General features: G+C 40.8%; 1 protein-coding gene across 1 annotated transcript in view; it reads left to right on the plus strand.

Moving 5' to 3' along the window:
• The first annotated feature begins 2,169 nt into the window (after window positions 1-2,169).
• The window catches only part of Rab18 (RAB18, member RAS oncogene family), a 43,844-nt gene continuing 33,719 nt past the window's right edge, over window positions 2,170-12,294 (plus strand). The window contains exons 1-2 of the mRNA XM_050152728.1: window positions 2,170-2,343; window positions 7,619-7,674. Of these exons, the coding sequence (XP_050008685.1) occupies window positions 2,231-2,343; window positions 7,619-7,674 (169 nt within the window). The 5' untranslated portion in view covers window positions 2,170-2,230. The remainder of the gene's footprint in view (window positions 2,344-7,618; window positions 7,675-12,294) is intronic.

Below are 12,294 nucleotides of genomic sequence, written 5' to 3' on the forward strand. Positions count from 1 at the left end.
TCTCCTGCCTCACGTACACATTCTCTCTCACACACATACACATAAGAAGCACAGATAGCCAAACACAGTTGAAATACTGTGGGATACATATTGCCATAGGAACACACGGCACTGGTAGAATTTCTGAGATAAGTCGGTGACACAGGCCTGGGAGGTCCAGGAAGGAGGAGGCAACCCAGAGAAAGAGATTGAAGAGCTGGAATATGAAGGACTGTCTTGGCAAAGATGTGTGACTATGTGGAGGGGAAGGGGGCACTCCAGGCACAAGAACTGTGTGCAAGGTTCCTGATCACTGAAGATATGTTTAGTTTGACTGGACTAGAGAACACAAGGCATAAAGTATCAAGAAATGAAGCTGGAGGCATAACAACAGAATGTCTTAAGTCAGCACTTAAAAGATTGCATTTTGGCTGTGGTATTATAATAAGGTGAGAAGAGACTAGAGGCAGGCTTCCTGTGTGCTACTGACATGGTGTTGCGCTCACAGATGATAATGCCATGGTAACTCTGAGAAACATGGAATCAGTGATTTTAGGCATGCTTGAATTATAAGAACTAAGAGGATGTGGAGTGAGGGAAGAAAATTAGGTGGGTGTTAATGTTACTCATTAGAAAGGAGTCGAGATAAAAACACCCATTGAGAAGATAATGAGTTCAGGGTCAGCCTTGGTCCAAGGCAGTTTGCAGTGTGTGTGAGCCTGAACTCGAGGAGAAATATCTAAGTCAGAAATATAACTGTAAGACTCATCAAAGTAAATTGAAGAAGTAGTGTTGATCCAAGAGATATCAAGGGGCAGTACACGCGCGCGCGCACACACACACACACACACACACACACATTTAGAAGATGAAACTAGATTAGCAGACAAGCAGCAAAAAGTCTCCAAATGATAATTAGGTGTGCACAAAAAAAAAAAAAAACTAGAAATGACCACAAGGTGGGAACAAATGGAAAACAGCTCAATTCTCACACCGATTCTTCACTCTCCCTTTTCTATTAGATATTAAGAAACTTAATGATAAGGATAATGAGACATCTCTGTGGAAGACTAGTGAATAAATGAAGTAATATACATGTAGTATTTCAGAAGGTGTTATATAGAAAAAATAATAAAAGGATGTATAGCAAATGCTGGAGATATCTGTCAATTTTATAAGTATAGACAAGGACTTGACCTCACTAAAATTACATTTGGGAAAAGACCCAAAGGGACTATTTAGTTATCTTAAGAACTTTGCAAGGCATCTAACAATTTTTTTTGTTTTGTTTTATTTTTGAGACATGGTCTATGTCTGGAATTTGCTATGTAAACTAGGCTGGTTTAAAACTCGCACAGAAACCCACCGGCCTCTGCCTCCTGAGTGCTGGGATTAAGGAAATGTTCCCCTACGCATGGCTAAAAAATTAATTTCTTGACTGATACAGAATTTTACCATTTTTTTAACCAAATGTCTGTCACACATGATTTTAGCTACAACCACAAGGAAGCAAGACAGAATTAATGTTGAGCATCCACCAGCGCACTTTGCTAGGTATTTTAGAGGGTTTTGGTAATTTCATCAAGATTTGCAGTGTAGTGGATAGATGGGCATACACATGTAATTCTTGGAGTAGTTTAATCACCAGAAACAGCTGAAGTTGAACCAAAGATCTACATGTACTGGATCTACCTTTAGTTCCTTACAAGATAAATGAACATTCTTAAACCTGACAGAGGGAAACCAAGAAGTTACTGTCTGTTCACAACTACCCTTGAGCACTTTACTGGACTCAGTCTACCCAACACTTCTAAGAGCTGTTACTTTAAAAATGTTGGCCCTGATGTGGGGAGAGAGTGGAGGAGGCTCAGCAATGCCACAAGGCTGTGCCTCCATCTAAGACAGTTCACCTCAAAGCACCAAGTTTTGCCCACCGCAACAGCTGTTCTGAGGATGATGATGTAATATCCAGTCATCCGAGTACAAAACTAGAAGCGGGAGGAGTTAGGGCTGGGGCGGAGCCAGTTCCCGGAAGAAGGCAGGCGGACTTACACGCAGCCCTGCCCATCTGCTCCTGCACAACGTAGGAGCCGCCCGGAAAACGCCTGCGCTCCAGGGAGCGCGCAGACGCAGAGCTGCCTCTGGGCGGAACCGGGCGGTCTGTGGCCTCGCCGCCCAAACATCCTGTGGGAGAGGGAGGCGGTGGCCACGGAGGTGCGCATGCGCAGGCCGTCTTCGCCGCCGCTGGGGAATGCTGACGGGGACGGGGGCTGTGTCCGAGCAGAGTGGACGCAGGATGGACCAGGACGTGCTGACCACTCTGAAGATCCTCATCATCGGCGAGAGTGGGGTGGGCAAGTCCAGGTGAGGCGGTGCGCGGCGGGCCTTCGGCCTCTGGGCTGCGGGCTGCTCTCCGGAACGGTCGCCGCGGCCCTATTGGCTCCGCCCCGGCCCGGCGCCCGGCTCAGGCCTCACAGGCCGGGATCCTCACTGCTCGGCGGCCGGGCTTGGGCCTGATCCCGCTGAGACGGTCTGGACCCCGCCGGCCTATTAACCCTCTCGAGTCCAGCCTGCTTGTCACCCCTAGAATCCAGCTGACCTTTAACGGTAGAGTTCAGCCAGTCGTCAATCCCGGAGCTGAGATCAATAGTAGCATTATCACTTTGCGATCTCAGTAGAACTGAATACTTAATGTTCTACCCAGAAACTTTGGTGACTTAGGTCACATTCGTGGCTCATTTTAGCGCAATCTTTGTTACATCATTTATTTATTTGTTTGATTGTTTGCAGTGAAAGAACTCTTTAAGTAACTGCTTGAACCTCTTAAGTAAGGCACAGGGTTCTTAAGCGGTGAGCCACCTTTAATAAGAGAGATTATTTTGTTTTGCCAAATCATGTAAGACATGAAAGGAAAAATACTGTTGTCTTTTTGCTTTGACTCTTGGGAAGGATTATATTAACAGTAGAGTGGGTGTTGCCGTAAGGTTATGATTTCATCCAAAGTTCTCCAGGTGAAGTCATCCTTGCCCTCTGATTATGAATAAATGTTTTTTGAGCTTCTCTTGATCTTTAAGCAGTATTTAAACCCAGAGAGCTAGTAGCAATTTCATATTTGGCTTTAGCTTGAGATCTTCCAAACAACTTTAAAGCATTTCATAAAAGACTTAGATTTTTAGGTACTTAAGTATTAGCAAGCTTACTAAATAAATCCGAATCACTTATTAAATAAATCATTCTGTATTTTTAAAAGTTTGTTCCCCTTTAATGTGCACTTTTAGTGTCCCATAGTGACATGCTTCTGAATACCAAGGAGCAAATTAAAGGAGCATCCTGTAGCAGTAGAATGGTGTGTGCTAAAGTAGCGAATAAATCTTTATTGTTACTCTTCTGCACATGGATGATAAACAGCTTATGGATAAAATATAGTTTTACTAGGAATCATACACCTTCATGATCTTTCTTTTCTCCATTTTAATTTGAGAAAGAACCTACATGACGTTTGTTTTGTTTTCTGTCTTTTGGCATAGAGTCTATCTATGTGATCAAGGCTGACCTGGAAATTTTTATGTCACATAGTTGGCCTCAAACTGGGAATCCTCCTCCTTCATCCTCCAAAACACAAAGATTACAGGCATGTATCACCCTGCCTGTTTAGAGCTTGTTTTTGAAATCAAGAATAACAGGTTGTCATTTCAACCCAGTATATGGTTGGCTGAGACGATGATTGAATGGGCAAAATTGAGTTTGTTTGAATTTTCTAGAGGGTTAACTGGAGATACAGTTAACTACATAACTAAGTTCCCTTGTATTATTGTTTTTATTTTGTTTAGTTTCTTGAAATAGGTTCTGGTTACATAGACTGTGGGCCTGGGACTTGTTTTGTAAACAGCAGTTGGCCTGGTTTACAATCGTGCTACCTCAGCCTCTCAAGGACTAGGATTTTTTTTTTTTTTTTTTTTTTTTTTTTTAAATTCTGAACTGGTGTGGGAAAGTTCTAGGATTATAGCCATACTATACCAGGCTTGGTTCTCATCACACTTTCAAAGTGTGGTGAGTGGATTTCTCTCATCCGTTTTCCTATGCAGTCTTAATTTGGCAAATGTACTTTAAACTCTTTTTTAGTACATAATAATGAGTTACAAATTACTCATTAAAATTTTTTCCTAAAATATTTTTGCCCATTTAAAACAGTATTGGGCCAACATGGTGCTGCATGCCTTTAATACTAGCATTTGGAAGACAGGCAGATGGATCTTGAGTTTAAGGCCTCCCTGGTCTGTAGAGACTTCCAGGACAACTAGCGCTATACAGAGAAATTCTTTTTTTAAAAACCAAACAACAACAACAAATTAGTATTTTATTTAGAGAACTAGAATATTGGTCTGTAATATGTTGACTATTTATCTTTGTGGATATGACAAGAATAAATGTCTATAGTAATAGAAGCCTCTGCCCTTTAAGGCAGATTAGTACAGAAACATTTGTCTTAGACATGATCTTGAAGGGTTGTTGTAACCAGCAGTTGTTTGTCTTTTTTTACGGAGCTAGACCAAGTGAGGTGGCAGTGTTAAGAAATTACTTTATAGTAGAGGATAACCTTAGTCTGAATAAGCAGATTTTTTTCCTTGTTGCTTTCAGCTGTTAGAAAGTTGCAGTAGACATGAGGTGAGGATTGGTTTGTACCTTGTGTTTGATACTTGAACGGTATAATACTCTATTGGAGAATCAGGCTGCAGTAGAAACCCTTCAGATACTTAAATGTACAGTTCAAGGCTATGATACTGTGGCTCAGTTTGGTGAAGTAAAAATGTAGCAAAGTGAGTGTATCAAGTGCTGGAATGAAATACAGAAATCTACCATGTAAATTACAATTCATTCTACACTCCTTTCCCTCCCATTTTCTAAGTGGATTTTATTTTTACAGTAAGAAATATAAATGAGCTGTTTTTAAAATATTTTTGTTTATGTGTTTGTGAGTGTAGTAGGAATGTTTTGTATAAGTATACTATGTAAGAACAGTGAATTCTTCTTCTTTTTTTTTTTTTTTTTTTTTTTGGTTTTTCGAGACAGGGTTTCTCTGTGGCTTTGGAGCCTGTCCTGGAACTAGCTCTGTAGACCAGGCTGGTCTCGAACTCAAAGAGATCCGCCTGCCTCTGCCTCCCGAGTGCTGGGATTAAAGGCGTGTGCCACCACCGCCTGGCCAGAACAGTGAATTCTTAATTATTTGTGGGGGTTTATGGATTCCTTTCATAATCTTATAGAGAAAAAGACAATACCCACATAGAGTTTAGAACACATTTGGGGTGCTGATGTACCCCAGGTTATATTCAGGGTTTGTTTGTATTAAAATGTTTTGCTTCATATGGTACCAGTTCCCTGTCTTTGATAACTAAGTACCTCTAGTGACAAAGTACCTTTTATAAGGACTAGCAAGTACAGAAAAAACATTTCTGGCTCAGTGTCTGGCATATTGTTTTTTTGTTCAGTTAAAATTCTCAATACTCGGGAGGCAGAGGCAGACGGATCTCTGGGAGTTCGAGGCCAGACTGGTCTACAAGAGCTAGTTCCAGGATGGGCACCAAAGCTACTGAGAAACCCTGTTTCGAAAAACCAAAAAAAAAAAAAAAAAAAAAAAAATCTCAATACTATTCTGATTGCCTGCATTTTTTATGGTAATTACAAGGTAATATTAGTCTGCATTTTTTTTGTTGTTGTTTTTTCAGAGAGGGTTTTTCTTTGTAGCCCTGGCTGTCCCAGAAGTCTATTTTGTAGACTAGGCTGATCTGCGTATATTTGCCTGCCTCTGTCTCCAGTGTGCTGGAACTAAAGGTGTGCACCATCAAACCTGGCTAGACTGCATTTTTGTGGCAGTGGTTTTTTTTTTTTTTTTTTTTTTTTTTTTTTTAATTTTGTGATGACCAGGGATAGAGGTATGTCTTTTCTATTCTTAAGTGCTAGGTAGCTGGGTGTATCAGGACAGGATACTTTGAACAAGTAGCTGTTAAGAGTCATAAGTTGTTACTTACTTTTGGTTTTTTGTTTTTGTGTTTTTGGGACAGGGTTTCTCTGTGTAGCCCAGACTGCCCTGGAACTAGCTCTGTAGACCAGGCTGGCTTTGAACTCAGAGACCCACCTGTGTCTGTCTCTAAGTGCTGGAATTAAAGGCATGTGCCACCATGCCGCACAATATTTTTTATTGAAAATATTTTTTAAACATATTCTCCTCATGGTGCCCCTCCTGTGTCTTTTCCCAGATCTTCCCTACCTCCCCACCAATCCAGCTCAGTACCTACTTTCTCTCTTTAGAAAACAAACAAGCCAATAAAGAAATCAGAGTTAAAAAAGCATGTGTACACACATACACACACCATAAACATACAAAATCAGAAATCCTAATGCATAAGCAAATAATCAGTAAGATTAAAAAAATAACCAAACAAAGCAATCTGAGTAAAAAAAAAATCTCCCCAAATGCCCTTGAGTTCATTTTGTTTTGGCTGTCCACTTCTGGGTGTGGGTTCTGGTCTTAAGTGTGGTTCATGTACATGGTGTCACTTAACTTATGTTGGAAGTAAAGAAAAGTTCATGTCCAGATGCCAAGTAGAAATCTCTAGATTTTTACTGTTCTTTGATACTTTGATTATAGTGTGTCTGTTTTGTGTGAAATAAAACATAGCAGAACTAGGAAAAAAGAGTTTTTTCCTATAATTGATAGTGCTGTTTTTGGCACTACCAGGAGGCTGTTGTGGTCCACGGACACATCACTAGCAGCAGTAATCACGGCTCGTAGGGTGTTCCTCAAGGCTGTCACTCAGACTCAGCCTGGTGGAATGATGTGCTTCTGGAGTTGGTGTGCAGGGGGTGATTAGCTTTGTAAATGTGGGGCTTTAATGAAAAACTATAGTTTATTCTCAAGGAGCCTCTAGTAGGGGACAGTTAACAGTAAAACAGTGTGGGTCCCACAGAGCCTCAGTGGACCTTTCTAGTCTGCCATTTTCCCGTTCTGTAATATTTTTACCATATACTTTAACCATGGCAGTTATCGCCCGTTGGTTTCCCTCCATTTTGGTTGGCGTTAACTTTTCAGACTGTACACCAGTCCTTGTCATACTGCCCTTAAAAGCCCTTTGTAGTTGCAGTTGCCTTTCTGGGTTCTGTGCCTTCTCCAGCATTTTCCTGGCTGTCATCATCTTTCTCCCTGTTGTTTGACTGCACATCTTTATGTTTTATTACTTGTTATAATTTGCTGTGCTTGTACATCTTTCAGTCTTTATTTAACACAGAGTGAGATAGTGAGCTCTCTTGTTTCCCTGCCATCTGTACCAGTGTGAGATATTGCTTGCTTTCTCTCAGAAGAGTGTACTAATACAGATTTCAACAAAAAGCAAACTGTTGACTCTTGAGAAATTTTGGGTAGAGAGCATAAGGCATATTTGTTAGTGGATTCCTTTAGTCTTGGGAGTCTTAGGAATTTACAATTCAGTTACTGCCTTTTCAATACGCTAATTCCCCTGCAGACCTACATCAGCTCTTCTATCTGTATCTGAATAATCATTGTGATAAAATGTAGCATATGTGTCCTATGATTAAAAATAAGCAGTTAAAGTCCTGACCTGTCCTGTCTTTAACTCTCTTTTAGCCTGCTCCTGCGGTTCACAGATGACACCTTTGATCCAGAACTTGCCGCAACAATAGGTGAGCTAAGTTTAAAAGTACAGTAGAAGTGCCATATATTTTTATGCCTTTGGACTGTGTCTTCATCCTTTCCCTTCTTCTCAGCACCTGCACTGTGTGTAGAGTCCTTGTCTGTGAGACTTAGCTTTGGTGTCCATAAAGCCAAGCACTCAGATAGTAGTAATTTAAATATTTACTGCATACCACCCACTATCATTATAGTGATGAATATAACAAACTTGGTCAAAGTCTGTTAATTTTATACTTTTAATATTTGCTACAGTATTTATTGTGTATTATAAATTTATATCCTTGATATCAGTAAAATTAGGAGCAGTGATACCAAAATCAGTTGTGTATCTGTTCACATGCAAGTATATAGATGATTAGAGGCCAGAGGTTGACATTGGGTTTTCTCCTCTATCACCTTCCATCTTAATCTTTGAGTTAGAGCTTCTCACTGAACCAGAACTTCTCCAGTCTAGCTAGACTGACTGCTTAGCAAGTCCTAGGTGCTATGGTAAAAGTAAAATGGTAGCAAGTGGCTGCAGCTGACAGTGGGCCACGAGGAGCTGTGGTGGTAAAATGCTGTGGTTCCCTGAGTAGCCCTTGGGCCACGAAGGGCAGCAGATCACAGGCAAGGAGCTGCATGGCGGGTGAGAGACTGAGAAGGATAGGCACACCACGCAGAGTGAGGTTGAATATTTATTTAGTAGATTACGGAAGGGAAGGGGAAAGGGGAGAGGGAGGGAGAACGGGGATGTGGAGAGAGAGGCAGAGAGAGAGAGAGAAGGAGAAACAGAGAAATAGAGGGGGAAGGGGAGAAGGGAGAGAGGCAGAAGCTACCTCTTCAGGAAAGAGACAGAAAAGGAGGGACTCAGACTGGAAGCTGAAGGAAGATCCACCTGCCTTAGCAGTGGCAGTGGATGGGATAGGGAGTGAGGGGGGCTTATCTCTTAACGGGACAGGACAAACCATTACACTGGGACTCTCCTGTCTCTGCTTCCCCAAAGCTGAGATAACAGATACAAGCTATCCTGCCCAGCTTTTACATGGGTGCTAGAGTGTAGACTCATGTCTTCATGATTGTGCAGCAAGCACTTACTGAATGAATCATTTCCCCACAGCCCCAAAAGCATTTTCGAAATAAAATTTGGAGTGCTTGAAAGTGACTCTTTATCTAGACTATTAAAGAATCTTAATGCCATTGTTAGTGAAGGTAGGGAGTTCCTTTTAACTGGCTTTGTTTTTATTTATTGTGGGATTTCAGGTTAGTGAGAAAGTGGGAAATACTAAATATTCTATTCATATTCTCTAAGTGCTGATATTTATCACTTTTGCTTTTTTCTTTGTGTATGAGCATGTGTACATGTGTATACATATGTGCTCATTCCTCAGGCACTTTATTTTTTTGAGACATGGTCTTTCCTTGCCAAGGAGCCTAGGCTGGTTGGCCAGCAAGCACCTCTATCTTAGTCAGGGTTACTTTTGCTGTGATGAAATACCCATGACCAAAAGCAACTTAGGGAGGAAAGGCTTTTGTTGTGAGCTACCTTTTTGGGGTGACTTCTGCCGTTTTCCTAGCCACAGTGGATTTGTATATTCCAGGGTAGGAATATGAGTATTAGAATTATTAGGCAAAAGGAACTTAGATATAGGAAAAATAAGAGACCGAACCAAAGGATAGTGTTAGAGGGACATCCAGTGAATCCTGAAAGTCGCCTGTGGTTCATTTCCATTTGCTTAAGTACCCGGACCCCAAAAGGTAGGAGTAAGATAAAAAAAACAAACAAACTGTATTCCAGTGATACAAGGAATGAGCAGACCAGCTGAAGGATTACAGGCTACATTCTTAGTTAAATGTTCTGTTGCTAAAATAAGATAAGCAATGCTCATACCCTAGACCAAACCACCCCCTGGGTGGAGTCCGTAGTTATCTCCCTAAGGGAGTAGAACCTAGTTGTATCCTTAGACTTTTGCTTGAGGTAGAAACAGATCTAGTTCTTAATACCTGAAATACCAGGTCTGGATATTAGACACACCTGTTGACAATAACCTTGAGAGAGCAGAACTCTCTGACTTGTTATTTGAACCCTTGACAATAACCTTGAAGGAACAGAAATAAGTTCCAACTCTCTGACCTTTAGTCAAGGTAGAATGGACCCATACCTATGATCCCTACTCGGGTTTTATCTTTCCACATCACAGTCATGATCCAGGGATGTTGGGGCAGGAAGGCAAACAGCAGAAACTTGGAGTCAGGAGCTGATGCAGTGGCTCTGGAGGAGTGTTGCTTACTGGCTTGCTGCTTGTTCCTCAAGGCTTGCTCAGCTTGCTTTCTTAAATACTTCGGTACCACCTTCCCAGGGATGGCACAGCTCATAGTAATCTGGGCTTTCCCACATCAACTTTAATAAAGAAAAATACCCACAGACCTGCCCACATGTCATTCTGGCAGTATTTTCTCAGTTGAGCTTCCCACTTCCCAAATGACTTGTATCTTAGTTGGACTTGTTGACATAAAACTAGCCAGCAGAATATTCCAAATGCTAGGGTGACAGGTATGTGCTACCATTCCTGGCTTTTCTTCTCTGGGCTCTAGGGATGGAACTCAGGTCATTAGTCATCTCCCTCTATCCTTCCTTATTTTTTTCTTTATTTGGTATTTTGTGACAGCGTTTCTCTGTAGTTTTGGAGCCTGTCCTGGAACTAGCTCTTAGACCAGGCTGGTCTCGAACTCACAGAGATCTGCCTGCCTCTGCCTCCCGAGTGCTGGGATTAAAGGCTCAAAGGCGTGCACTATGCCTTATTCTTACACTTACTTAACACTTATTATTCTTAATCTTATGCTTACTGCCAATAATGTATGCTGCATCGCACACAGGATTATTTTTAAATGAATTGCTTAAGAATATGTTGCAGACTTTTGTCTTTAATATCTAAGTGATTTAATGTCTACTTTCCTAAATGAACAAAGATAAAGTTTTGCCCATTGATAGATTTCATCAACTGCCTATCAATACCCTATATAGCAAAAGTAAAGTTAGTACTAAATTACGTTTTGGTTCAAGCAAATTTAGTCATCTCCAGTTCCTGACCCTTCACTCTGCTTTGGGCAGGTTCTCACACTAGTTCAGATTGTCCTGGAACTCACTCTGTAGTGTGCGGTGGTTTGAAAGTGGTGATAACCCCCCTGTCCCAGCCTCCCAGATGTTGGGATTATAGGCTTCAGCTACCATGCCCACATCTCTTTAGTCTCTTTTAATTTCATCAGTTCACTGGTCTTTGGTTGTCTGTCCGTGTCTGACAGTTTTGAAGAATACAGGCCAGTTGCTCTGTAGACTGTCCTTATTTTGCTTGCCCAATGTCTTCCAAGGTAGAGTTTAGTTATGCAGTTTCTTTTGGTAGGAATTCCACAAAAATCTTCTTAGAATATTATAGCAAGAGGTGCCTTGTGTGTATTGTTCTGGTGCTGTTGGTCACATAAGATGCCCAATTCCATCATTTTAATGTTTTTATTTTTCTCTTTGTAGCTTTCCTGTAGAAAGATTCTTTTGAGAGTATATATATGTCCTGTTTCTTCTCATGGTTTTGTGCTCTTGTTTAGCCTGAAACAGATAGGAAAGATAATACCTGATTCTGTCATCCCAGCTTTGGTTGTCAAATGACTTTTCAAATGCACTTCTGTTGTCCACATTTAATACTTAGATCTCTGTGAGGAATCATTCATCCTTATTTGTTCCTATGAATACAGACTCAAAATGTCTCCAAATTTTTTATACATTTTATTAGGCATTACTTAGCATCTGTGTGGCATAAGAAAGGGAATCATTTAAGATATTAGCAAGTCAAACTCCATTTTGTTCTGGTTTTGATGTATTTGCTCATTTTAAACTATGTAATAAAACCTGCTCTTTCAAAGTATGGATGTTTTGCTCAGTGATAGACAGTGAAGCATAAACGAGTGGCAACTGACAGGAGGGGAAAATTGACGGAAATGGAATGTTTAGTGTAGAAATAAATCATGTTTAATATAAAAGTGTCATTGTAAACGGAAATAACACAAGGACTCACAGAATGGCAGCCACCATGGATTGTCTATATTACTAAAAAGGCGTTGTCTTTTACCAAAACAAATACTAAAATATTTGCATATAATAAGAATATCTATAATTAGTTCCCTTTTTTTAAGGTTTTTAAAATCTTTACATTTGGATATGAGATTACATTCTGATTTCTTTCTTTCTTTCTTTCTTTCTTTCTTTCTTTCTTTCTTTCTCTCTCTCTCCCTCCCTCTTTCTTTCTTTCTTTCTTTCTTTCTTTCTTTCTTTCTTTCTTTCTTTCTTTCTTTCTTTCTTTCTTTCTTTCTTAACGATTTCTGTCTCTTCCCCACCGCCACCTCCCCTTTTCCACCCCCTCCCCCAATCAAGTCCCCCTCCCTCGTCAGCCCAAAGAGCAATCAGGGTTCCCTGCCCTGTGGGAAGTCCAAGGACCACCCACCTCCATCCAGGTCTAGTAAGGTGAGCATCCACGAAACTGCCTAGGCTCCCACGAAACCAATAGGTACAGTAGGATCAAAAACCCATTGCCATTGTTCTTGAGGTCTCAGTAGTCCTCATTGTCCACTATGTTCAGCGAGAC

The sequence above is a fragment of the Alexandromys fortis genome, unplaced genomic scaffold (genome assembly GCF_014885135.2).
Source record: "Alexandromys fortis isolate MF-2015 unplaced genomic scaffold, M_Fortis_MF-2015_v1.1 scaffold_54, whole genome shotgun sequence".
NCBI lineage: Eukaryota > Metazoa > Chordata > Mammalia > Rodentia > Cricetidae > Alexandromys > Alexandromys fortis.